This window comes from Chrysoperla carnea, chromosome 2 (genome assembly GCF_905475395.1).
Source record: "Chrysoperla carnea chromosome 2, inChrCarn1.1, whole genome shotgun sequence".
NCBI classification, from domain to species: Eukaryota; Metazoa; Arthropoda; class Insecta; order Neuroptera; family Chrysopidae; genus Chrysoperla; species Chrysoperla carnea.
This window is the reverse complement of record NC_058338.1, coordinates 96,246,629-96,273,820: the sequence shown is the minus strand read 5'-3', so window position 1 is coordinate 96,273,820 and position 27,192 is coordinate 96,246,629. Positions and strand designations below refer to the sequence as shown.

Below are 27,192 nucleotides of genomic sequence, written 5' to 3'. Positions count from 1 at the left end.
TCAGGCTCGTGCGCAGGAATTATCCAAGGAGAGGAGTTCAAACTTTTGTTCGCCATGTTAGACTATAAAGTCAATAAAAACAAGAAATTATTTTTTCGAGTAAGAGAACATTTTATTAAATCAAATGTGATATTCACTCACTATTTTTCAATAAGTTAATTTTACGAGATACAGAATAAACCTTTCCAAAGCTCACTGTGTATCGACATCTATATCGCGATGTATACTGAGCGAAGACTAAACCGTTTAGTTGACCTTCAGATATTGTCGATCTAAGGTATGCTTTGAGTTGACACAAGGTTAAGAAGAAGTGTTCATTTGCCACTGTTGTCACAGAAAACACGGCCAGAATGCGAAGCATTTGGTAGACATTCGGAAACGCATCTTTATTGCAAATATTGGATGCTTTGAGCCAGATATCATGGAAAGCATCAGGAAAAATTGAATATTCTAGTTCAAAAACTCCAGCAAGAGTTTTCATCAAAATTTTTACTTTTATTAAGAAAGAGACAAGCTAAATTTGATAAAATATTGCGATGATTAAAAAAATCGATCTTTAATCTTCAACTGAATCAGTCTGTGCATTCGAGCGTTGAGTCTATTATGACTCGAACCTTGGCTTCCGCACTTCTATGCTGTATTCATAGCGAATTTTCCTGAATTTTTCTCTAACTTTTCCTCTTCTATCAACCAAATTATGTTTCGAAGCATCAGCCAGTTCGATAGCCTCTCCAAAATCCTGGTTTTCGGTTTGAAGTATCCGTCTCAAAGATAAAGTTAAAGAATTTAGCGAGCTCCAAATATGCTTGGATATCTGATTCGTCAGTGGAAATTCATCTCATAAATGGATACATTTACAGGACTAATTTGTTAATTCAAAATTTATACGTACAGATTCTCAATGGGAGGGGTTTTGAACCCCAAAACCCCTTCCGAGCGCACGGCTTCGGTTAACTACAAAATTATCTATTAGAAATAATATATTAAAATGATCCACCATGTATAATATCCCAGTTTTGGAAAAAGAAGCTCATAATTTATTCAGGGTGTTCTGTTATTGACTGCAGAAGGTGGACCTACAGAATTAGCTAATAAAGAAGAAAGAAAAAGTTATTTATCAATTTTGGATCTGAGGCCTACTTTGCGAGATAATCAACAAAATAAATTAATATAATATTAATAAAAAGTAAATAACTTTATCGAATCACAGTTCAATAAGATATTCAAGCCTGGTAGGAGGTTGTTTTACATTTTTATTTGCATACATAAAATAAAAACACTCAAGAAATACATAATATTGTATATCTGTATAAATACATATATAAAATAAAACAATACATGTCTGAATCAGTTGACTGAGTCACCATCAGTGGGAATGCTTGTATTTATTATTATTATTATTATTTCTTAGTTTATGTAACAACACAATACCAGCCTTCAATATCTTCTTAAACTGTAATTCGATAAACTTATTTACTTTTTATTAATATTATATTAATTTATTTTGTTAATTATCTCGCAAAGTAGGCCTCAGATCCATAATTAGTAAATAGCTTTTTCTTCGTCTTTATGAGCTTATTCTGTAGGCCTACGTTAGGCCTAGTCAATAACAGAACACCCTGTATAGTGTTAGTGTAAAAGGCGGAGAATATTTTTTTTACCCGGAGCGTCAAAATACCTAGATTGGGCCCTACCTTTAGTTATTGCACAATACCTATAACTTAGAGCTTATAGTGTTCACACCTAAACCATCTAATGCAATGTTTTTATTTTTGGATGTACTTTTATTCATCATTACTTGAATTTCACTTAAAGATTTACAATTTGTTTCTGGTAAAACGAAATAAATATAACATACACCTAAAAGAGTGGCACCACTATAAAACCAAAATACAAAATATAATCCAACAAGATCGACCATTGTTTGATACAATTTATTTGCAATGAATCCAAATAATCCATACGTTAAACAACCCATAGCGGCCCCATATGTTTTAATATAAGTGGGAAAGAGTTCACCTGATAGAATTAAACCAATATCTGCTAATCCCGAATTGAAAAAGAACGAATACAGGTAGATACTTGGTAATGGTATCCAATAAAGTTGCTCTCGATTCTTTTCAAAATAAAAATATATTCCCAAAGAGATTAACGTCAGTATACATCCAAAACACGAAAATAACAATAGTTTTCGGCGCCCAACTTTATCAATAATAAAAACTGATACAATCGATGTAAATAATTGTACGAATGGAAAAATTGTTGCTGTCACTTCAATATTAATATCCAAATTAGTTTCTTCTAAAATTAAATGTAGATAAGATCCAATGGTTTGTCCACCAGAAATTTGTTGAATCATTGTAACAGAAATAATAATGATCAATGCACTACGATTTAATGAATTCGTAAATAATTTATGCCAACTAATCTCATGAGATTTTTGCTCATCTAAATTACGTTTGATAATCTCAAACTCAATATCAATATTTTCTTTACCACGTAATTGTTGAAGAACTTGTTTGCCCTCATCGAAACGATTTTGAAAAATTAAGTAGTAAGGACTTTCTGGTAGTTTAATCATTAGTAACGCGTTAATTAACGGTATTGATAAAGAAATTAAAGCAAATGTTTGTATTGATAATAAGTATCCGAAAAAATAAGAATAAATGGAGCCAGCACAACACATTAAAGGAATCACGCACATTAATGCTCCACGAATATTTGGATTTGATATTTCACTTAAATAAACTGGTATTGATAGAAAATCGAAAACGTCTACGAATCCAACCAGCACACGTGATATGTAAAAATAATAAACGTTAGTTCCAAAAGCAATTAGAAGCCATCCAGTTATCGAAGGAATCACTTGCAAGATACACACAGTTCTTGCACTTATGTATTTTGAGATGTTCACACATATTATGGACGATATTGCTAATGTGACCATTTCAATGGATGCTAGCCAAGATGATTCTGCTTCTGTGATTTGTATTGTGGATTCGTTTGATAGTAATTTTGCTATGGCAGGTGCAGTCCAACCATGTTGAACGCCATATGAGAATATTGAAAATGTTGCTGAAACAAAAAAAAAACACAATTACGAGTTTGTAGGACTTAAGTCAAAATGCTATAAAACTTAATGGTCCAAGAGGCCACTGCAAAATTTCAAGAGTATCTGTTATATTGTTGAAAGTTATCAGGCAGGAATGATAGATGGTATTCATGTTTGTAAAGAATATATACTATGTCATGATTGCTTGGATTCCGTATGACTCCAAGAGCGCTGGAAAATCGGCCAAATGCAAATCAGAGTATGAACTCGCTCATGATCGATACAGTGCAAATCCATAGGCAAAGTACAAAGGATATGTTTACAAAATTATATGGCACCCTTACCAAGATCTTTTACAGTGTATTTGTCCTCGTGGGCAAAGCCGTGGGGCGGACACTAGTAAATTAATAAACCTGTAACATCGTAGTTTGTTCGCTCACAAATTACGAAAGTAAATGTTTGAACAACACAATGTCGTCACATTTAAACTCTAAACTACTGAACAAATTTTGATGAAATTTCTTCAAATTAAATTCTTCTCTACTATACATTTTACATAAAATAATTTTATTTAGGTGCTTACTTATAACAAATTCAAGCTTTTTTTTCACGATATCCAGATGTTTAGAAGAGCTAGCCCGAATATACTTTCCTGGAATTGAGGCATGCAACCAAGATTTTATCCCGCGAAGTACAGAAAACGATCTTTCTGCGATAGTTAGACTCATCGGAAGAGTTATCAATATTTGTAAGAACATTTTTATATTAGGGTACAAATATTGGTCGCATGCTTCGATAAGATGAGCTACCGACTCTGGTACGGCGGAATTGTTTTCACATTCAGTTTTTCATTTGGCCATCCAGAGTCAGTATTCATTCAATAATTGATTCACTACCTATCATTAATGAATCGCCGGTACATCTGAATCACTTTCTTCACTGCCTGTATATCGTGTATATCGATATTCAAGTCTTTGACACCAATATTTGGTTCAGGTAGTAAAACTACAAACTAAAATTGGTCGAATACCTCCGGAGACAATCTTTGCTATTTCGAATTTTCTTACTATTTCGAATAATTTTTGTTTTCATTCATTAATGTGGGAACTCTTTGTAAAAAGATTGTAAAGTCTTGAATCAAATAAAAAATTTATTATTTATTTATTATCTAAAATCCCAACATTTTTTGATAGCTGATATTTTTTACCTAAGCTCACCGTTTTCGAGATATAAGCATTTGGAAAAAAAATGCGGATTTTCGCCGAAAACTCGTTATTGTAGAAAATAAAGATTATTTTCTGGTTTTGGTAAAACTTTAATCTGAAAGCCATTTGAAATTATATTTTGGACAATTGTAAGTAATTTTTGACTTATGACAATTTTCATCAAACCTCACAATTTTCGATTATTTGCGTTAAAAAAAAGACCAAATTTTTGTCGAAAAATCGTTATTGACGAAAATAAAGATTATTTTTTGGCTTTGGTCAAAAATTTGATTTGAAAACTATATGACTTTTTATTTTGAACGATTCTTGTTTTTGACTAGGGTTTCTCATTTCTCGACTTCTTCCATTTCTCGAGGCACGAGAATTCTTGAACCGGATTTCTCGAGTTTCTTGAATATCGCGAAAAATTTTGAAATTTTTAATAAAACGCGAGATTTTTTTCCAATAAGTGCTTCGTTCCAAAATTAGACTGATTACCGAGATCAGTTAATAGTGTAAGCGTACTACTTTTTTTAACAAAAAAATTCGTTACAGGGCAAACTCAACGGGAAAGGATCGATAAAGGGGTTACAAATGTAGGGTAAAAAATCTAATAGCTGAATGTTTGTCGGTGAGGAGAGGTGACGATTTAAAGGTTACATGTAATAGTTCTCCACAATAATAAAATCTAGAACTTTTATTTTTATCATTTTGTAACATAACCTCAAAATTTTCCAGTAAAACGCAAAAAACCTATTTCTTGGTTTTTATTTTTTTTCTGCGAAAAAATGCAATCGTTATGTAATTTGGTACAATTGAGTCTATTTAAATTGCTAATAGCGTGGTTCCTAAAAACATTTTATAAGCTTTTATGCAGTACAAATTACATATTTGATGTAATATTGTGTAGAAGTTCATATCGTTAAAAAAATAAATCTTTTTGAACGACTTTAAAAAAAGGTCTTTTTTACCAATTTCTCAGAAACTACTTAACTTCGAAAAAAAAAATACCAAGCTATTAGGAATTCAAATAGACTCAATTGTACCAAATTACATAACGATTGCATTTTTTTCGCGGAATAAAAAAGAACCAAGGAAATTGTTTTTTGCGTTTTACTCGAAAATTTTGAGGTTATATTAAAACATGATAAAAATAAAATTTCTAGATTTTTTTACTGTCTAGAACTATTACATGTTAATTTTTTTGAAACGAGTATTTACGCCGCAAATCGCAAAAAACCGTTTTCTATCCCTTTAAACCTCCACTCCCCTTCACCGCCAAACATTCAGCTGTTAGTTTTTTTACCCAACATTTGTAACCCCTTTATCGACCCCTTCGTGTTGAGTTTGCCCTGCAACGAAATATTTTGTAAATTGACTACTTGTTCTAGTCGGACGCTTAGTCCAAGTATCAAATGGTAAATTTTTAGATACCATAAATTGAATTTATTAATTAACAAATTAAAAATAAACAATAAATTAAATTACTCGCACAGCTATTATTATGTCTTTAATTTAATAAAAAATAATTAGAAAAATTAAATGAAAAAAAATTCCAATACGCTTATAAATAACTATGTTAATACTTAATAACATCACAGTCTTTCCATTAAACAAATCATAATTCAAAAATTTAAAAAAAAAAAAATATTGGTAAAATTAATCAATAAAATTACTAGTACATATTCAGATAACTATTTGAATAAAATCACAGTATTTCGATGAAATAAACCATAATTCAAGAATTAACTAATTCAAACAAATCAATCAAATGTTAATTCAAAGCTTTTTTCTTATAAACTAGACTTTCAACGAGTAATAGGCGCTCATTCTCCGTTGTTGTTGGCTTAATTGTCATTGCAGTTTTGTATATTTTTTTCTAGAGTAGGCGTTCGTTGCCCAGTATACTGAAATAACTGAAATTCTTTTTTTATTTTAAAGTTATTAATTTTTTTATAAGGAACTTTCAGGCCCGGATTTACCATGCAGGCATTGTAGGCAGTCGTCTTCAGCGGCAAGAATTGAGGGGCGGCAAATTTTAGCGAAAACTTCGAAAACTTGTTCAATTGGCGGGAATTGAATTTCCCGTCTGGTTTGTTGGCACGCGTACGAACATCAAAAGTGGAAAATGTCTGTATCGAGAAAAAAATCGATTTATAAAGTCATCTCGACACTGACTTAATATCGAATATTCGATAAGTTTCTATATAATAATGTTCCGAACTTTTACATTTAAACTTTTGTTCTTTCTCGAATGGTCTACAAGATGGGTAGTTTTTAATTTGATTGAATGAGCAAAAAAGTTCCATTTTAAAATTATCATACCTTGGTCAAGGTTGAAGCTAGAGAGTTGAAAAAAAAAACTTTTTTTTATTTAATGCAAATTTTTTTGTTATTTGTAAAAAACTGATTCAAACTGCCAATTACCCCACAAAAAGGGAGTTGGGTACGCCTTTAAGAGGTCGACTTTTTTGGGAAGTGTTTACACTCTAATAAACAACTGTGGAAAATTTCAAAGATGCATTAATTTTTTATTTTAAATATGTAGTTTAATTATACTTATTTATATTAACTTAATTGATTTCTCGAGTTCTCGAATTATTGAGTTTTCTTCCTGTCTCGACTGAAGACAAATATCTCGAGATTGCTCGATGTGAGAAATATCGAAGAGATACCCTGCTTACCTCACCGTTTTCGATATATAAACGTTTGAACAAATAAATAAAATAATAAAAAAAATATTTTTTTTACGTATAGACGAAATTAAAACTTCAGGGAATATGGTTATGCACTTGAAGAAGGTGGAGCGAGGAGAAGCATCCAATGTATGGAGCTTCTTTGCCACTACCATCTTTAGGAAAAAAAATTTCATCCAGGGAAATTTTAATAATAATTGTCAATCAAGCATAAAAACCCTTTAATATTATGAAAAAAGTTTATATTGCGTGTTAATTGATTTATATTTATTTGATTTTCTTGAAGTCCTTTTTATGATAAACAAGTGAAAACAAACAATTGACTGAGTTAATTGTTGAAATACCATGCATAGTCAGTGTTGATTTCTTTATCACATTACACATACAAACATGTGACACATACATAACTGATAATCAAGTATAGTTCATATTATAAAATTTCCGCCTAATTGGGGCCCTCACGGGTAAACAGTGATGTTTACGAAAAAATGTTTCAAACAAAAGTTGTTTAAATTTTGATAATAAACATTTTTTACATTTAAACTTTTGTTCTATCTCTAACGGACCCAAGACCCAATTGACCCATGATGCTCATTTACGAACTTGACCTCACTTTTTACGACCTGAGTACGCTGTAAAAATTTCAGCTCGATATCTCTTTCGTTTTCGAGTTATCGTGTCCAAAGACGGACGGACGGACGGACAACCGGAAATGGACTAATTAGGTGATTTTGTGAACACCTATGACAAAATTTTTTTCCTAGCATCATTATTTTTAAGCGTTACAAACTTGGGACTAAACTTAATATACTACATTTACATGTGAATGTATGTAAATAAACAAAATAAAGGAATGAATCTTTGTATATCGACAACGGTGAGGTTTGTTGGAAACTGTATTGAATAAAAAATACCTAGAATTGTCCAAAACATATTAACTAATGACTTTCAAATTAAATTTTTGATCGGAAACACAAAATAATCTTAATTTTCAACACAAACGAGTGACTTTAAGTAAGAAATATCAAGAATCAAAAAATGCTGGGAATTGTCCATAATATAAAATACAATAGTTTTTAAAATGTATAAGTAAAATAGGGTATTATCGTTAATCAAAAATAAATCATGAAATTTGAAAAAAGTTTAAATTTATGTAAAAATATACTTAAATATTCTCATTTCGAGTCATAAAAGCACATTTTTCTTTTAAAATAGTAAAATTAAAAATAGTAATTTTTAAACTGTATATCACGTGACCTAAAACCCGGGTAAGCCCTGCTGTGATGTCATATCGGTATGAGCCATAGACCATCAATTAGTTCAGTGTAGACAGTTGGGTATAATATATCCATAGATAATAAATATTTATATTTATTATAATCAGATGTCTATGAATATATCAGTCAAACTTATCTGTGTTATTTCGTGTAGGTAATGATACCGATATTACGTCTTCAAATTGGATGCCCGTGTTTTGGACAGTTTAAAAAAGGTTTAAAATTTAATTTAAGTTTTTGGCAAGAAAGCGTGTGTATTTTTCGGAAATAAATTATTGGTGGCTTTTTATTGGCAAAATCAACATTTTGAAGTACTTTTTCAAAAATAGTAGAATACACTATTTACAAAATTTAAAAAACTTCCGACAAATTTTTTGGGTATGGAACTCAGGAACACTTTTCATTAAATTGCCTTTTCCAAACTGAGTCGATTTGGAAGATAATCACCAATTTTTTTTGGGTGCGGAACCCTAAATTCGCACTGGATAGCTAAGAACACTCTCTATTAAATTACTTTTCAAACAAAACCAAGAAAATCAAAATCGGTTCATTCGTTTAGGCGCTACGATGCTACAGACAGACAGGCAGACAGCCACACATAGCGATCACTTATAACACCCCTTTTTTAGTTCGGGGTTTAAAAATAACGCGAATATGGTGTTTGGAAGTAAGTTACTTCCGTACTTGTGTCCCACCATATGGGTGTTCATCGAGAAAACATAAGTTCGGATAAATATGACTTTGTTTTAAGTACACTCAGACAAACATTTTCAATAAAAATTAGCTTCGATAAAAATATACTAATTAGCAGTCGATTCCTCGATCAAATGCTTCCTTTTCTTTTACTCCAATAATCGAGGAGAAAAAAGACTAAATTTCAAAATTTTAACCTATAGCACCGATGTCGATGAAATTCGCTTTTGTTCACCCTCAACACCAAGTTATTTGATGCCTATAGTGGTGCTTTGTCCAGGGGATGGTAACCACCCCTTCTACGGGATAGAAATATATGTTTAATATGGAAACGGGAATCGATAGAACGATGAAATCTAAGCAAAAAGTAGTCAGAATATTGGCGATTGAAATTCAGAATATTTAACGTTAAATGACTGAAAAATTTGAATTTTTCTTATGAAGGTATATACTTTTGAAAGTACTATAAAAAACCTTGAAATGGAAAAAGTATTAAGTCACGAACAAAAATTAACCGAGTTGTAATGAAAAGTAAATTCTTTTTTCGTACCTTTTTTATGTCTCATTCATCACAAAAACTGATTTCCGTTACCACGGGACCTAAAATTAATGCTTGCCACTTTCCAATTTACTTTATTTATTTAGGTACTGACAACAAGCTCAAAAGTTCTAGCAGTTTCGGATATATACTTTTTGAAATATTGAAATTTGAATGCAAAAATTATTTCGAAAAAAAAAATGTCTTTATTGTTAAACTTACAAAACAAGTTTGTAAGGGAAAATATTCTTCGGAAAAATTTTTTTTTTCTAAACTTTTTTTGTAACTTTATTCGTTTTCGAGTTATTTTACAATAAAGACAATTTTTTCGTTTTTTTCAAAAAAAAATTTTTTTTTATTTAAATTGCAATATTTCGAAAACTATTTATCCGAAACTGTTATATCTTTTTGAGCATGTTTTGAGTATCTTAATACAGTAAATTGGAAATACAGTAATAATACAGTGGCAAGTATTAATTTTAGTTGCCGCGCCGTGGTAAATTCATCAGTTTTTGAGCTGACTAAATGTACGAGAAACTATGAAACTATGTTCATTTTCAAGGTTTTTATAATACTTTCAAAAGTATACGGCATACTTTTTTCAAAAAACGTCAAATTTTTCAGTCATTTAACGTTAACAACTCTGAATTTCAATAGAGTAAGAGCCAGCGAATGCCAGACAAACGTTAAAGTATAAAAGCTGAAATTTTTTTTGCGTATCCTCACTTTTGTATGGAACAATGTTTGGGGGTTACAAACCTTGACTAACGGTGCTTTCGGTAAGTATCAGAGTGTTCAAATGCCAATTCAAAGTCAATATTGAAAAGGCCAAACGTATCCGAAGGGTCTAACACTCCCCCAGATGCGGTAGAAGGTCATATGCACAAAATACACAATCTACATTTTCTTCCATGATTATGAACTTATTTCACTGCAATTTGTCTTCTAAAATTTTCTTTCGAAACACAACCTTCGACTTGTGTTATATTAACTAAATTATTCGAAATCTTTTAGGTTATGTATGTCATGATTATTGAATAATACATATTTATTTATGTTTATTTTATATTATTTTAAAATTACTAATAAATTCAAAAATACTGATAAATATTTATTTCCATTTATTCACGTACATAAGTAACGACCTATCGATGCATTCGACTTTATACCATTAATTAATATTAAGCTAAATTTATTTACTTATTTTAATAAATAAACAATCTAAATTAAATTACTATGTACTCTGATTAAATAATTTTTTTTGCATCAAATTCACTTAACAGTTTTCTCATGCTCTCTCATGTATAGTTCTAGCTAGCCTTTATTCACTAGGGTGTTCAACCTTTCGAACATGTCGGGTTATTTAAAAATTATTATATTTTCTTTAATTATAAAATTTGAACTGCACGAATACTCTCTTAAATGCATTCATGTACCTAAGCAATGCTTCCTCAGAGCATTTGACCTTCTACCGCGTCTGGGGGAGTGTTAGACCCTTCGGATACGTTTGGCCTTTTCAATATTGACTTAATTAGAATGGTCATTTGAACACTCTGTGTAAATTTCAGCTTTTATAATTTAACGCTGCGTCCCTAGATTACCTGATACCTACCGAAGACACCGTTAGTTAAGGTTTGTAACCTCCAAACATTGTTACCTACACCAGTGAGAATACGCAAAAAAATTTTCAGCTTTTATACTTTAACATATGTCTAGTAGGCGCTGGCTCTTAGTCCAAATAGCCAATAACTCAAATATACTTAAATGATACTTCTTGCTTAGATTTCATCGCTTTATCGATTTCCTTTGCACATTTTCTGAGCAAAAGCACCACTAGGTACCATACAACTTTTGATCTAGAAGATGAACAAAAGTTAATCCCAAATTTCCAGGTCAATCGGAGCAATAGGAAAGAATTTAGAGATTTTAGCCTCGTTTACTGGAGTATACAGTAAATGCATATACACGATTTAAAGATAATTATCCGAAAATGTGATTTTTTGGGAACGTCCTTAAGATCAACCCTTTTGGGAAAAATGTAAAAATTTATATTAAACATGTAGTCTTATAAAATAAAATAGAATATCATGGTAATAAAGAAAAAATTAATGCATCTTTGAAATTTTATTTATTATTTGTTTATTAGAGTGTAAAAAAAGTCTCGACCTCTCAGGGGCGCACCTAACCCCCATTGTTGGGGGGTAATCGGGGATTTAATAAAAAAACTATGCATCAAATAAAAAAAAGTTCAATTGAAAGTTCTGGCTAAAGTATTTCTGCAAATTTTCATTTTTTTTGCGACACTCTAGCTTCAAAATTGACCGTGATACGCCAATTTTAAAATGGAATTTTTTTGCTCATTCAATCAAATTAAAAACTATCCATCTTGTAAACCGTTAGAGATAGAACAAAAGTTTAAATGTAAAAGTTATTTTTTATAAAAAAATAAACAACTTTTGTTTGGATTATTTTTTTTTTTTTAAAACTTCCCTTGTTACCCTTGGGGGCGTCTCCAAAATACTTTCAAAAATTTCGAAAATTTCCAAATTTTTGCAAGTACCTATATTCTGGAATTTTTTTGTTTTTTTTTTTGTTTTCTAGATTATTTCACAAAACCACTAGTTGAAGTTAAACGAAAAAAATTCAACACACTTTTTTTATAATTTTGGAGAAAATGAACACTTTGAAGCAAGAAAGTCGCAAAAAAAAAAACGACAATGTTCACAAATACTTCAGCTAGAACTTTTAATTAAAGTTTTTTTTTTATTTGATGCATAGTTTTTTTGTAATTTGTAAAAAAATGATTAAACCCCCAACTACCTCGTAAAAAAGGGGGTTAGGTACACCCGTGAGAGGTCTACTTTTTTTTACGAAGTGTTTACACCCTAATAATCAATTTAGTTATGTGGAAAATTTCAAAGATGCATTAATTTTTTTTCTTTTAGATACTTACTTTACTTGTACTAATATTGAAAGAAATTTTTAAACATAAATAATAAATCGAAATTAATCCTGAATTACTTAGAACTTAGTATAAATTTACAACATCTTATTACTAAAAATTTGTATAAATTAATAAAAATATTTTAAATACCTGCAAACGTTGCATAAAACTGCAATAATTGTCCTTGACAAATTGTAAACATTTTTTTTTTTTAAATAATTAATTATCAAAATTCACTTTGAATTTATTTACGATCATATTTATAGTTGTTTCAACAATTAACTAATCGTCACGTCGCGTCGATCATGACTCTGTAGTAGTAGCTAGCAATGAAGTTCAATTATAAGTGATAACAATGGAATGAGTGACTAGTGATTATGATTTATATAAAATAAAATTTTTGAATTGTTGCAATATTTATCTATATTAAAATATTTACTACATTCAATGTCAATAAATTAACGTTTATATTGTTGTGTAATTTAACTCAATAGCTATATAGCTAAATAAATGTGAACAATTACAGTGTGTTTCATAATTATTTTAATAAATTGTACGCAGACTAGTGATGGGACAAATGTTGAATTTTGTACATGTTAACCTTCAAATGAAGCGCTCACAAATTCTAATATATTTACTGGATTAATTAATCCTTCTATTTTATTTTTCCAGCATATTTTTTTTATGTCCATTTTATGTTTATTTTCCTTATTCCTTCATCAAATTTCATGGTTCACGTCTCATTTTCAAGCTTATCATGTTGGCTTCTGGCGAAGAATATACTCACGAGTAAAATTTTACCGCTTAAGAAAAAACAGTCTAGACAAATAATAAATAAATTTAACGAAAGAATATAGGTATCTCTATAATTTAAATGAGTTGAATAATAAGTGTATCAGGCAAACATGATTCGAATGTAACAATTTTTATAGATGTTTTCCTAATACTGAAGACATTATTAAGAAGTGAATCAGCAACTGTAAAGATATTTCAAATGAAACTATTTTTAAAACATATTCCCCTAATATTAATTTAATAACTTTTGATATTTTCACCACTTTTCTACGAAAGTTGTTGTTTTTTAGTCACAGGTACAGGGTAGCCATTGGTTATGGTAGCCACGGGAAGCGAAATTCCGCACGGATCGAGCTAATACCTATAATTTTTCATTATAATCCAATAATCCTGCATATAATCCGTCGTATAAGTCTATCAAAAGCAATTTTTTTTTATTTGAAGTTAGTTTACTATAATAGGGTATTATCGTTAGTCAAAAATGAATCATAAAATTTGAAAAAAAATAAAATTTATATAAAAATATACGTAAACATTCTGATTTCGAGTGATAAAAGCACTTTTTTCTTTAATAATATTAAAATTAAAAATAGTAATTTTTAAACTGTATATCACGTGACCTAAAGCGCGGGTAAGCCCTGCTGTAATGTCATAGCGGTATAAGTCATAGATCATCAGTTAGTCAAGTGTAGACAGCTGGGTATGATATATATCCATGGATAATAAATATTTATATTATAATCTGATGTCTATGAATATATCTGTCAAAATTATTTGTGTTATTTCGTATAGTGATACCCATATTATGTCATCAAATTGGATGCCAGCGTTTTTGACAGTTTAAAAAAGGTTTAAAATTAAAGGTTTTTAATTTAAGTTTTTGGCAAGAAAGCGTGTGTATTTTTCCGAAAAAAATTTTTGGTGGCTTTTTATTAGCAAAATCAACATTTTGAAGTACTTTTTCAAAAATAGTGGAATACCCTATTGCATTTGTCCAACATTCAAATTTAACAGGATTAAAAAGTGATCTAAAAATATGAGTACAGTACATATTAGTGAAGTTTGGGGTTATTTTGCAATTTATGATACAAAATGGCGATGATTTTTTGTCAAAAGCATTCGCAAAACATTCGCATCATTTTTTGTGAATGTGAATTTTAAAAAATTCGGGAATGCGAACATTCGTCCCATCACTAATGCAGACTACAAAACCACACTGATTTTTATTCTCCAACTAGTAAACGAGGATTAAATCTCTAAATTCTTTCCTATAGCTCTGATTGATTTGAAAATTCAACGGTAAGTAGATAACTAAGAAACAAAAGTAATATACCAACTTGCACATTTCCCCAGCGGGTGGTAGCCACCCCGCCTAGGAGGGTAGAAAAATATACATTTAAAATTACAACGGGAATCGATAGTGAAAAATTCGAAGCAAAAAGTGTGATTGAAACATATTTCGAAAAGTCAATACTGTCCGAGCTATTGGCGATTGAAATTCGAAGTATTTAACGTTAAATAACTGAAAAATTTGACGTTTTTTGAAAAAATATTTCAAACGCTTTTTAAAGTACTATCAAAGTGCTTTGAAAATGAAAAAAACAATTTCTTGTAATTTGCGCACGAAAATTAACGGCGTTATAATGAAAAAAAACTTAATCGTATCTTTTTTTATGTTTTATTCAGCAGAAAAACTGATGAATTTACGACGGGAACTAAAATTATAATTAATAATAATTGCTTGCCGCTGTCCAATAGACTTTATGTAGATACTGAAAACAGTTTTAGATGCTCAAAAATTTTTAGCAGTTTTAGAAATATAGTGTTTAAAATTTTTCAATTTAAATGTAAAAAAAAATTTCTCGAAAAAAACAAAAAAATTTCTTTTTTGTTAAAAAACTTGAAAAATAAGAAAATTACAAAAAAAGTTTAAAGAGCAAAAATTTAGCTCTCATTCCGCAGAATATTTTACTTTCAAAACTGTTTTTTGTTTAACTTTATTATTTTTCGAGTTATTTAACGATAAAGACAATTTTTTCGAAAGTATTTTTTTCATTTAAATTGCAAATTTTCAGAAACTATTTATCCGAAACTGCTAAAACTTTATGAGTGTTGTCAATACCTAAATAAAGTAAATTGGAAAGCGACAAGCATTAGTTCCCGTGGTAAACTTATCAGTTTTTGTGCTGCATAAAACATAAAAAAATGGTACGAGCAACTTCCTTTTCATATTAATTCCGTTAATTTTCGTGCTAATGACTTACAATTTCATTTTCAAGAGTTTTTAGAGTAGGTATTTTCAAAAGTGTTTAAAAAAAATGTCCAATTTTTCAGTTATTTAACGTTAAATACTCCGAATTTCAATCGCCAATAACTCAGAAATTGACTTTTCGAAATATACTTGAGTGACACTTTTTACATAGAATTCATTATTTTATCGATTCTCGTTGAACCGGTGGTTACCACCCCCTGGACCAAAAGTGCTATATGTCAAAATTTAGAGATTTCGTCTTTTTTTCTCCTCGTTTACTGGAGTATTTAGCCTCATTAGAATTATCAATTTTTGGCCAAATCAATTTTTTGAAAAACAAGGGAAAATAATCAATTGACTTAATTAATTGTTGTAATATCCTAGACAGTGTTAAATCCCAGTGTTTACATTATTTTTAATAAATTAGAAAAGTTTAAAAAACCAACACAATTATGGCAGCCTTTCGGCCGTCATTTGTTTCGTTTTTCGAAAATTTTATAGAAATATGTTTCCTGTTATTCCAAAATTATTCACAATGTTAGTTCTCTATTTTTTATAGTTTAGGAGAAGACATCAAAATTTTTTCTCTAATTGGCGCCCTTGCGGGAAAACAATGACATTTACGGAAAACTGTTTCAAACAAAAATTGTTAAATTTTTTATAAGGAACAACTTTTATGTTTAAACTTTTCTTCTATCTGTTACGGTTTACAAGAATGTCTCATGTTGCACATTTATGAACTCTAATTCAGTTTTTACGTCCTGAGAACACTATAAAAATTTCGGGCGACCGGATAAACTGAAATAGACTTAAATTGGTGTTTTTTTTTTTTCGTGTTTATTTAAAGTCGCTCTGACTTAACCCAAGTCCTTGGCGACTGTACTTAAATACAATGTTTGGATGAACTTAGTAGCTCTGTAGGTCTGTTTCGGATTGGGATCCAGAAGATAGGCCGGTTTTTTCAACGGGCGGAAGGTTAAACTCCTCGGTAATTCGGTTTGTTAACTTTGTGAATTTGATTTTGGACCCTCTATTAGGTAAGTTGTTGTAGAGATTAGCCAGCATGGACCTGGTCACGATTGGATCGAGACTGCATTCCTCAAACACCTCCTTTAGAAGAGTCTGCGGTGACACTTTTGTCGAAAAGGTTTTGGAGATGGTCGAAGTCGTATTTGTTGTTGCAGGACTACGATCTCTAGGTGATTTTATGTACATCTATTCCAAAATTTTGTTTGTAGCATCAATATTTCTAAGTGTTACAAACTTGAAAATAACATGATTATACTCTGATATTATTTGGTTTTCTTGGGAATTATGGTTTTAAATTTTTTATTTGGTAACATTTCGACCCAATTGGGTCTTTTCAAGACTCTACAACAAATTTAACAATCAATAATCTGTTTTAATAATTATAACAGATAATAAAATTTAGATTTTTGTTTTAATTTTTTTAAATAAATATATATGTTCTTAAATATTTATTTATGTAATTCATTGTTCAAAGTGTAAACAATCTTTTTAGGTAAGACTTTAAAACAGAAAAAACTTATTGATTGCTAAATTTGTTCTAGAGACTTGAAAAAGAGCCAATTGAGGTCGAAACGTTTAAATAAAAAATTGAAAACCAAATACACTAGTGTCCTACATTACCAAAAAAAAAATTATTACTACTAAAACTAAGGACAAGGACAAGGACAACGTTATTCATACTCTGATATATTTCATAAGAAGGTTTAAAAACTTATTGCTGTATCAATGTATAATACACAGTCGGGAATACCACAGATTATAATTTTTTATTTAAAACAGATGTGCAACTCCCTGAGATATTTGTACTATTTTTAGGTCTAAGAAGGTGCCTTACTCTAGATAGCTCTACAAGATTAAATGATTGGACCATCTATTAGTTTGGAGAATCATTTTCCTATTTAAATGGTTGTTGGGAAAACAATATTTTATATACAGCCGTTTATTATTTTTTTATGCCGTTTTTGTACCATCTAGGCATACAAATATCATTAGTATGACAGAATACATGCGTTATGCAATGCATCTAAGTGAGAGGTATTATATACATATCTTATTATATATTTAAACGAGCAATTCTTGTATATATATATATATATATATATATATATATCAACGATCTTGGAAATGGCTCCAACGATTTTTATGAAAATGAGTATGCAGGGGTTTTTTGGGGCGAAAAGTCGATCTAGCAAGGTTTCATTTTTAAAAAACGTCGTTTTATCCGTCTTTTCATGAAAAACTGAAACCGGCAATGCAAATTATAACTCTTCCTGACATCCATTGGTGTATATCGTAGTTAATGAAATACAATGCAAATTATAACTCTTCCTGACATCTATTGGTGTATATCGTAGTTAATGAAATAAAATACATTACCGGGACATTCAAATTGGTATTTGTGTGGAGACATTTAAAACTGTCTTCTATTAGTGATAAAATTTGTGTCTTTTTAAGAACACCGAGCAAAGCTCGGTCATCCAGATATTGTATATCAATTAATAATACTTGTATGCAACAAAACTCCCACTCTCTGCATGCATACAACAGAAGATCTGTTGTATCGTATTTGTAGAGACAATTACATGCTAAACACAAATATATAATTCCTCTCACTTAGATGCATCGCTTAACGCATGTATTCTGTCATACTAATGATATTGGTATGCCTAGATGGTACAAAAACGGTAGAGTTGCCTATCTATTTATGTAATAAACTATAAGCTCTGGGTAATACCTCCACTTATGCTATCCCGACCAATAAGATAGAGGAGAAAGTCACGTATGTACAGGCACGGATGCCATCTGGTATTTGGCTTCTGTAAATACTAATTACTATATTTACAATATAATCGGTACATATTGTTATTGCGATATTATTGCAAAGAGCAGAATGGCACATTGGAAGCGTGCTGGGATCCATAACCCAGAGGTACTTCGAACGAACGAAGGAACTACGCTCTGCTAATAGAATTTATTTTAAACAAATATGGTGGTGAAAAGTTTATGACTGGACCCAATCTAGCGGCGTTGAAACTCGTATACTCTTTTTTATCATTGCCACCCTGGTGAAAATATTTTCTGCCAATAGTCTAATTTAGTCTTGCAGTGTTCTGAAAAACATTTTCGAAAAAATTTTGAAATATTCTGAAAAAGTGTGAAAAAATCTATGTAATGCTCACTAAGCAGCTTAAAGACTGCATTTTTACGAGTTTTTAGACTTTTCTAGAAGATTTTTTCAGAATTAATCAGAGATTTCATGGAAATTTAGCTAAAGTAAGAGTAAGACTTTTCAGAATTAATAAGATATTTCATGAAAATGTATAACAGAGGCCACCCACATCATTATTTGTTAATCTTTATTTATTTTAACTACATCTATATAATATACATTTACAATTTTGATGTGAATGGAGTCGGTTACTTCGTTCTTATCTAAGCGACAACAATGTGATCAATTCTAACGCCCCCATTAATTTTAATTTTTCCGACTGCCGCTGCCTGAATTCGAACCCGCATCGAAGTCTTAGTAGACGAACGTAGCCTCTTTCATGACAACGTACACAGTTAGCTAAAGTAAATTGATGGTATTTGATAGTTAACAGTTACAATTTAAAACTTTTTCGTTTAAAACTTTTACAAACAACTTATTATCATTTAAAACTTTTAACTCTTAAGTCATAATTTTGGAACAGGCTGTATTCGTAATTCAATTATTCACAGTTGTGACAAGAATCTCACACGATTAGTAGACTCCAAGTTAAATTTGGTTTGAAAAACTGATATAACCTTTGAGAAATTAATTATACGTTAAAATTGCTACTATAATTTCAGAAAATACAGAATATTTCGAAAACCGTTAAGTTATATAGAGTGAGGTAAACCTTAATGAAAAACACATATATTTATTTTGATCGTAAAAAAATACAACTTTGATACATTTCGCGTTTCCGGTCATCCTGTATATTACGAAAATAATTTAAAAATGTACAGCAAGTAACCGTTCATGTATTCCTGAAAGAACAAAATCTAGCCGTTTAGCCTGTCGAATAGCGTGAGCAACCCTGTATATGTCAATGATTTGTTGGATATCAAGTTTTCAAAAATAACCAACTCGTTTCAACAAATTTAAATATTGTCGTGCTCATCAATTTTTTTTCTTTGATAATATCAGGGGCATCGTTAACAATTATTTATTGTAGTGCAGGCTATTTATGTAAAATCAGGGTCGAGTATCTAATTTTTTTGAGAATAGTCTGATTAAAATGTAACGCGGCTTATTTTTTTCGTAATTTAATTTAGAAAAAACCATACTTTTAGAATTTTCCCCATCGACCCCCCTTTCTTTGGAAACCTCCGTTAAGCCTCCGAAATGGTTAGTATTTTGCAAACAGTAAAAAATAGAAAATATATCGAAACCGAGCTCAAAAAAATATGAAAATTCAATATGCGGCTGAAAAATGCCGCTTTTCGCTGAAAATAGTCATTTTTACCACCAAAATGTGGCAGCATTAAATATAAAGATAAAAGAGATTTTGTTATTTTTCAAAGGTAATTTATTGGAGAGTGTTCTTAGCTATGGCTAAATGCGAGTTTATATAGGGTTCTGTACCCGGAAGAACTAAAAAATAAGCTATGATCCTCAAAATCGTTTCAGTTTGGAGAAGGTTCTAAGGAAAAAAGTAATTTAATGGAGACTGTTCTTAGCTATGTTTCAATTGCGAGTTTAGAGTTCCGCACCCGATAAATTTGTCGGAGGTTTCTTAAACTATGTATGTATGTATGGCTGCAGAAAGAAAAAAGTTCATTGTCCAGTAGATTGCATAAATTGCCAAGGAAATTGTTCAAATTACGTACCGATTCCAGAAGCAGCAGAAGAAGAGGAAGGCATTGAATGTAAAGATGAAATTAAAACAAAAAAAATTACTTTACCTATTCCTGCTGAAGAATATAATACAATCTTAACAAAAGATGGAGATAATCCAAAATTTAAAGCTCAAGTGGCAGTGAAAATTTTGTATAATAAATCAATAAATGCTTGAAACAACAACTTGCATACATCGTATAAAATTTTTCACTTTTCCAAATTGTTTTTTTTTTCTGCTCTAATGGATTTACCCATTTTCCGGCTGTAGATTTGAATTCAGTGACCTCGAAAACCTCCTGGTTAGCGTATATTTTGCATCAAATTTTTATTAGAATTAACTATATTATTTTGAAGCATCGACAAGTGCATTTTTGGATAGAAATAAAATTTCCCAGTCATCATTTTAAATGTTCACATTTTTTGACTTAAGATTTGAATTCAGCGACCTCAAAATCCCCTTAAAGGCACTATTTTCTATTAATTTTTCAGCGAAAAACGACATTTTCCGGCTACCTTATTGAATTTTTACAGTTTATTAAGCTTGGGTTTGGATTTAGCGATCCCAAACCGACCTACGTAGGTTTATTTTCTATTTTTATGTTTTACAATAAGTTTTTGGGGGATTTACAATGAAAGGGGGGCCGTAGGGAAAATTCTAAAAGTATGTCCTTTTTTTTAATTAAATTGCGAACAAAATAAGCCGTGTTACATCTTAATCAGACTGTTCTCAAAAAAATTTCGATTTAAAAACTCTATTTACCTGTACTAATAGGCTGTGCTTGTTTATTCATTAACAATATCATGGTGACTAAAATGAACCGGTTATTTGAAAGTCGTCATTCATGGCCAACCACGGGTCAACTTTGTTTTTAAATAAAACTTGATATTTTTTGAAGTTCTTGTTCTATTAGGAACTGACAAATCGAGGCACGCAGTCTGGTGGTAGAAAAAACAAACTATTAATGGGTTACAACTGTCGAGTGAATACATAATGTTTATATTAGCAATAAATTGTTTATAATAAATTATCGATAAATAAAATTAAAATTGGAAGTTGGAATTTTTACAGAACGTGTTAAATAAAAAAATAGAGTAATTTGTGTAGTTAGAGATAGTAAGATAATAAAAATTGCAAAGTAGTTTTCCATAAATTTTCAAAGGCAGGCGATCGTACAGTGTTAAAAGTGTTATTCTTTAAATAATAATAACTTTTAATTAAAATATTATTTATATATCCATTTGTAAAATTTATAAAAATCTTTGTTTTTCCCGTTTATAGACTTCAAACACTTTAATTTGTGATAAGATCATAAAATTATATTTTATTTCGCAACTAATTCTGTCTGCCGCTTCCATAACATTCAATGTGACTGCCAGGTATTATCTGGTTATTGTAATTATTCTGAAGTTGATCGATCTCTGTTTTTGAGTAAACACGCCAGCTTTAAAGCTTTGAGCATAATTTTTACCTAATTTTCATACCTAAGTCCACATTAATTATAAATAAATTTTCACCAACCGACGAATAGAAAAAGAAAAATGTTTTTTTAACTATCACATGCGTTAAACATTTAAAAGTGTAAGTTACTTTCCGGCATGTTTTTTAAGCTACGCCTCCATGTCAGTTCCCAATACCCAAAATAGCTTTTATTTGAAAAAACTTTCTCTAGATTTTCGATACCGTCTGCTAATTTTCGCGATTAAGATATGCAGAAAAATGCTTACGGCGGCGTGATTTAATGGAGTTTTGTTGCAAAACGCAAGTTAGAACGGTATCTTCGACTGGTATTAAAATCTTGAAGCATTGCATCTTTTGTGGAAATAAATCTGTTCCGGAACTCTAGAATCCGAAAGAATATTTTGTTTAAAATTCAGAAAAAGAATATGTGAAGTGAAACCATCTCTGAAAAAGGCTGAAAATATCAAATAAATTATTAATCAATCATTTAATGACAGAAAATGGTAACAGATTGAGACTGTTTAGGAAGAAATATTATATAAGTACTTAATATACAATCATTCTGAGTTCTCTTCAGAGCAAATAAACAAGTCAGAAAAACTCTAAATAATTTCCTGGCGAATTATCATATTCCTTAAGAACTGAGAAGTATTCAATATGATAACACCTAAAGTCATTAATTTATTCGAAAATGTGAAACGTTTAAATTTTTACTGATAAATTCTGAAAAGTCTTACTGTTAGGTACTTTATTTAGCTAACTAAATTTTCACAAAATCTCTAATTAATTCTGGAAAAATTTTCTCTGGCAGACAGAACTGAGAATATTTCTTCCGAAAGAGTCTCAATTTATTACCGCTGCTTAAATGATTGATTAATAATTTAATTCATATTTTCAGACTTTTTCAGAGATAGTTTTACCTCACATTTTTTTTCTGAATTTCAAACTGTGTATTTTGAGTTCCAGAACAGATTTATTTCCACAAGGGATTTCGTACGGATTTTTCCCATGCACTTCGCGGATCGTTACAATTAAATAATTTTTAAATTAAATAAAATTCAAAAAATAAAACCCCAGCTTTTACAAAATCACGCCCTTAAAAGTATAAAAACAAGAAAGTATTTTCATCTAAAATTGTTATGGTAAATAAAATCGTCATTATAGTCGGGGGACCTCTAAGATAAAAAATTTTTCCACGGGGCGAAAAAGAAGTCCCCCGACTGTAATGCTGATTTTACTTATCATAACCATTTCAGATGAAAATATTTTATTGTTTTCATACTTTTAAGAGCGTGATTCTGTAGTCGCCGGAGTTTTAGTTTTTGAACTGTATTTTATTTAAACTATTTTGCAGTTATAATTTCGTGAGAAAGTATACGTCTGTAGGACTCATCTTGTAAACCGTTATAGTTAGAACAAAAGTTTAAATGTAAAAAATGTTCCTTATAAAAAAATAAACAGCTTTTGATAGAAACATTTTTTCGTAAACATCACTGTTTACCCGTGAGAGCGCAAATTAGGTTTAAATAGGTTTGCCACATCTCTTATTACTTTGTGTGTAAGAGTGGCTCTTTCTTAACTTACATGACGTACAAAATAAACGATTGCATAATCAACACTTTTACTACGTGATATTTCAACAATTAACTCAATCAATAGTTTGTTTTCGCTTGTTGAATATTTAAATTGTCAACAAAAAAAAAGCCACACAGTGTTGAAGAACAATAGACACTTCCAGTAAATTTTTTGATGTACCAAAAATACGTCGAATCGATTGTAGAGACCAGAAAAATGATTCCTATAAGAAATATGATATTTACATTTAAGTGTTTTGCAATAAATATACTCGCTTAAAAAAATTGTGACATTAAAACACATCAGAATCGTGCGCCATGATACATGACGCCGTCTGTTATGACAATTCATAGTATACTAAATAGTTTATACAACTAGAGAATGTCAGGGCTTAAAACTTGCGATATGATGAATGAGAAAGAAGACTGCCAGTGAGATCCCCTGTGTCTTTGTCTAATCTATATGTCATTGGCTACATATTGTTTACATTATTAAGTAAATAGTTAAAAAAAGATTCATGGAATATAATTTAATACATTAAAAGTTATTCAAAAAATACAAACGTGAAAAGAAACTTTATTTACAAAACATACACAGTATAAACAGTTGAACTTTTAATAAAATTAACGAAAAGTTTTATTAAGTTTAATTATTATTTAACTTTAAGTGCACTTTCATCTATCAATATTTCAACTATAATATTTGTGAAAAAGAAATTCTGTACTTAGTATGCATATTAAACACTTTTTCATTTTTCAGAAAAAAATAATACAAAACTGTATATAACCTCTTTGTACAAAACAAATATAAGAACAGACACAAAATCTCTAGGCATCATATGATTATGACATATGACTATGACATGGGATAAGGAGAACTCACTTGCACTCTTCTCTCTCATTCATCATATCGCATCCACTTACAGGTTAGCATATCCCTCTAGTTCTCTTTGTATATAAACTCTTTGGATTCAAAACCATACATAAAAGATGTTTATATTACCTTTTGTAAAAATTTGAACATTTACATTAAATTTTTAATTAAATGAATGATTAAAAAACGGTTTCGATAACTTAGATAACATTTTTTGGACTTTATCTAATGAGACAAAAAAAAAGCGGGAAAAATTTTATTTTGGAAATGTCTAGAGTGCTAATTAGAAAAAATTAACAGAAAAAATTTCCGTTTCCAAAAAAAATAAAAAAATAAATGTAAATTTTGATTCTAGGTACTACACCTGCCCCTATAAGTAAATAAAAAAAACAATAATTTAAAATTATTTATATTTATTTTATTTGATGCCTTTTTATTGCATACTTAAACTTATTAGAAACGATTTAAAAATATTTTTCAAATATTAATAATTGTTAAACAAAGTTTAACAACTTTTATTTTATGTAAATAAATAAAACTAATTCACAATTGATTTTTTAATAAACACTTGTTGTTACCATATGTACATTTACAAATATATGTTAAAGCAACACTATACATACAAGTACAGACTCGGTTTATGGCTTGGTACATACTGAGAATCTATATTTGAGATTAATATAAATGAGAAAAATGATGTTGGTACATGATGACATCACCGATATCGAAAATTCTATGTCACAAACATTTATGTAAAAAGTTAGATCGCTGAATTCATGTATTTGAGAACTTTGGTTAAAAATACGTGTTGTTATAAACACAAGCTCGGATCTAGAGAGGGGAAATCGGGGCAATTACACTCTCCAATAAATTATTTTTAAAAAATCCTTAAAAATGCCTCACGTAATTAATGCACGCATCAAAGATACTTTTCTATCTACCAACCCAATAAAAGAATTTTAAAACTGGTCGAAAATATAAGAGATCAACAAAAAATTTACATAAACTTCGCTCCTTTTATATCGTTTTGTCATGACGAAAGTATTGACCTGACTAAATCTATGCGTTTAGCTGTTATTACTCGATATTGCGGAAATACGTCATTATTTAAGGGCACATTAATTTTATTAAAAATTAAACTGTTTACATTGTGTTTGTTATGTAAATAAAGTTTCTTTTGACGTTTCTATAATACTAATAACTTTTAATGTATTAAATAATATTCCATAAGTCGTTTTTTAACTATTTACTTAATAGCAATAATGTAAACAATATGTAGCCAATAGGGCTTTTCATTTACAAAATGAAATTCAATCAAGTAAAGACATATCTTATATCTTCTATCCTTGTCAAAAAGCGCTGCTTGAAAAAGATAAAATATATTTAACTTTCTTAGATTGAATAGTTTTTTGACAATTGTCCGAAACAAAAGCAAATCGATGAAAAGGTCTATGGCATATAAATTAGACACAGGCAAACTCACTGGCAGTCTTCTCTCATTCATCATATCGCAAGTTTTGGGCCTGCGGTGTTCTAGTTGTATAAATTTTTTGGGCTGCGTTCCGATATACACTGCGAGCACTGTCCAGTAGTCTCACTGGAGACAAATTTTTAGGGGTAAGATACTCTCAATGCTTTGGTCACGTGATCAAATTCAAATAATGCCAGTTTTATAATATTTCGCGTCAATTATTAATATATAAATTAATTATTCATTATAAATATAAAATGTTAAGTATAATTGTTTTATTAATAAAAATTATAGACATGTCCAGCATAATAGGTTGGCTGATAAGTCCCCGGTCTGACACATAGATGGCGTCGCTAGTATTAAATGCATATTATTTTTATATAGTACCAACCTTCAAATGATTCGTGTCAAAATTTGACGTCTGTAAGTCAATTAGTTTGTGAGATAGAGCGTCTTTTGTGAAGCAACTTTTGTTATTGTGAAAAAAATGGAAAAAAAGGAATTTCGTGTTTTGATAAAATACTGTTTTCTGAAGGGAAAAAATACAGTGGAAGCAAAAACTTGGCTTGATAATGAGTTTCCGGACTCTGTATTTTTTCCCTTCAGAAAACAGTATTTTATCAAAACACGAAATTCCATTTTTTCCATTTTTTTCACAATAACAAAAGTTGCTTCACAAAAGACGCTCTATCTCACAAACTAATTGACTTACAGACGTCAAATTTTGACACGAATCATTTGAAGGTTGGTACTATATAAAAATAATATGCATTTAATACTAGCGACGCCATCTATGTGTCAGACCGGGGACTTATCAGCCAACCCTAACTGATTTTCAAACTACTCCCATAATAATTAATATATTTTTATACTATGTATATATGAAATATACATAGTATATTAAGTTTAGTCCAAAGTTTGTAACGCCTAAAAATATTCATGCTACGAAAAAAATTTTGGTATAGGTGTTCATAGAATCACCTAGTTAGTCCATTTCCGGTTGTCCGTCCGTCCGACCATCCGTCTGTGGACACGATAACTCAAAAACGAAAAGAGATATCAAGATGAAATTTTTATAGCGTACTCAGGACCTAAAAACTGAGGTCAAGTTCGTAAATGAGCAATATGGGTTAATTGGGTCTTGGGTCTTGGGTCCGTAGGACCCATCTTGTAAACCGTTAGAGATAGAACAAAGAGATTAGAACAAAAGTTTAAATGTAAAAAATGTTCTTTATAAAAAAATAAACAACTTTTGTTTGAAAAATTTTTTTGTAAACTTCACTGTTTACCCACGAGGGCGCTTATTAGGTGCAAATTTTATAGTATGCGTTAATATGGGAATATCAGTGTGTGTGTAGCTATTTAAAAGTGGATATCTTTTTTTATTAACGTGACGTCAAAAAACAAACGATTGCTTCATCAACACTGTCTATACATGGTATTTCAACAATTAACTCAGTCAATTGTTT

At 30.0% G+C, this 27,192-nt stretch overlaps 1 protein-coding gene across 1 annotated transcript; it reads right to left on the bottom strand.

Annotated features, from left to right (window-relative positions):
- Positions 1-1,646: 1,646 nt before the first annotated feature.
- LOC123293092 (facilitated trehalose transporter Tret1-like) lies at positions 1,647-12,724 on the bottom strand. Its single transcript, XM_044873807.1, has 2 exons — positions 12,556-12,724; positions 1,647-3,075 (listed from the first exon to the last, which is right to left on the bottom strand). Exons 1-2 carry the CDS (start codon positions 12,605-12,607, stop codon positions 1,715-1,717), a joined length of 1,413 nt encoding a protein of 470 aa, XP_044729742.1. The 5' UTR covers positions 12,608-12,724; the 3' UTR covers positions 1,647-1,714.
- Positions 12,725-27,192: the final 14,468 nt, after the last annotated feature.

Excerpts from the sequence above, each read along its gene's own strand:
- LOC123293092 (XM_044873807.1), bottom strand. The coding sequence starts at position 12,607 with ATGTTTACAATTTGTCAAGGACAATTATTGCAGTTTTATGCAACGTTT. Across the intron at positions 3,076-12,555 it reads GTTTTATGCAACGTTTGCAG|CAACATTTTCAATATTCTCA; the intron begins GTATTTAAAATA and ends TTTTTGTTTCAG.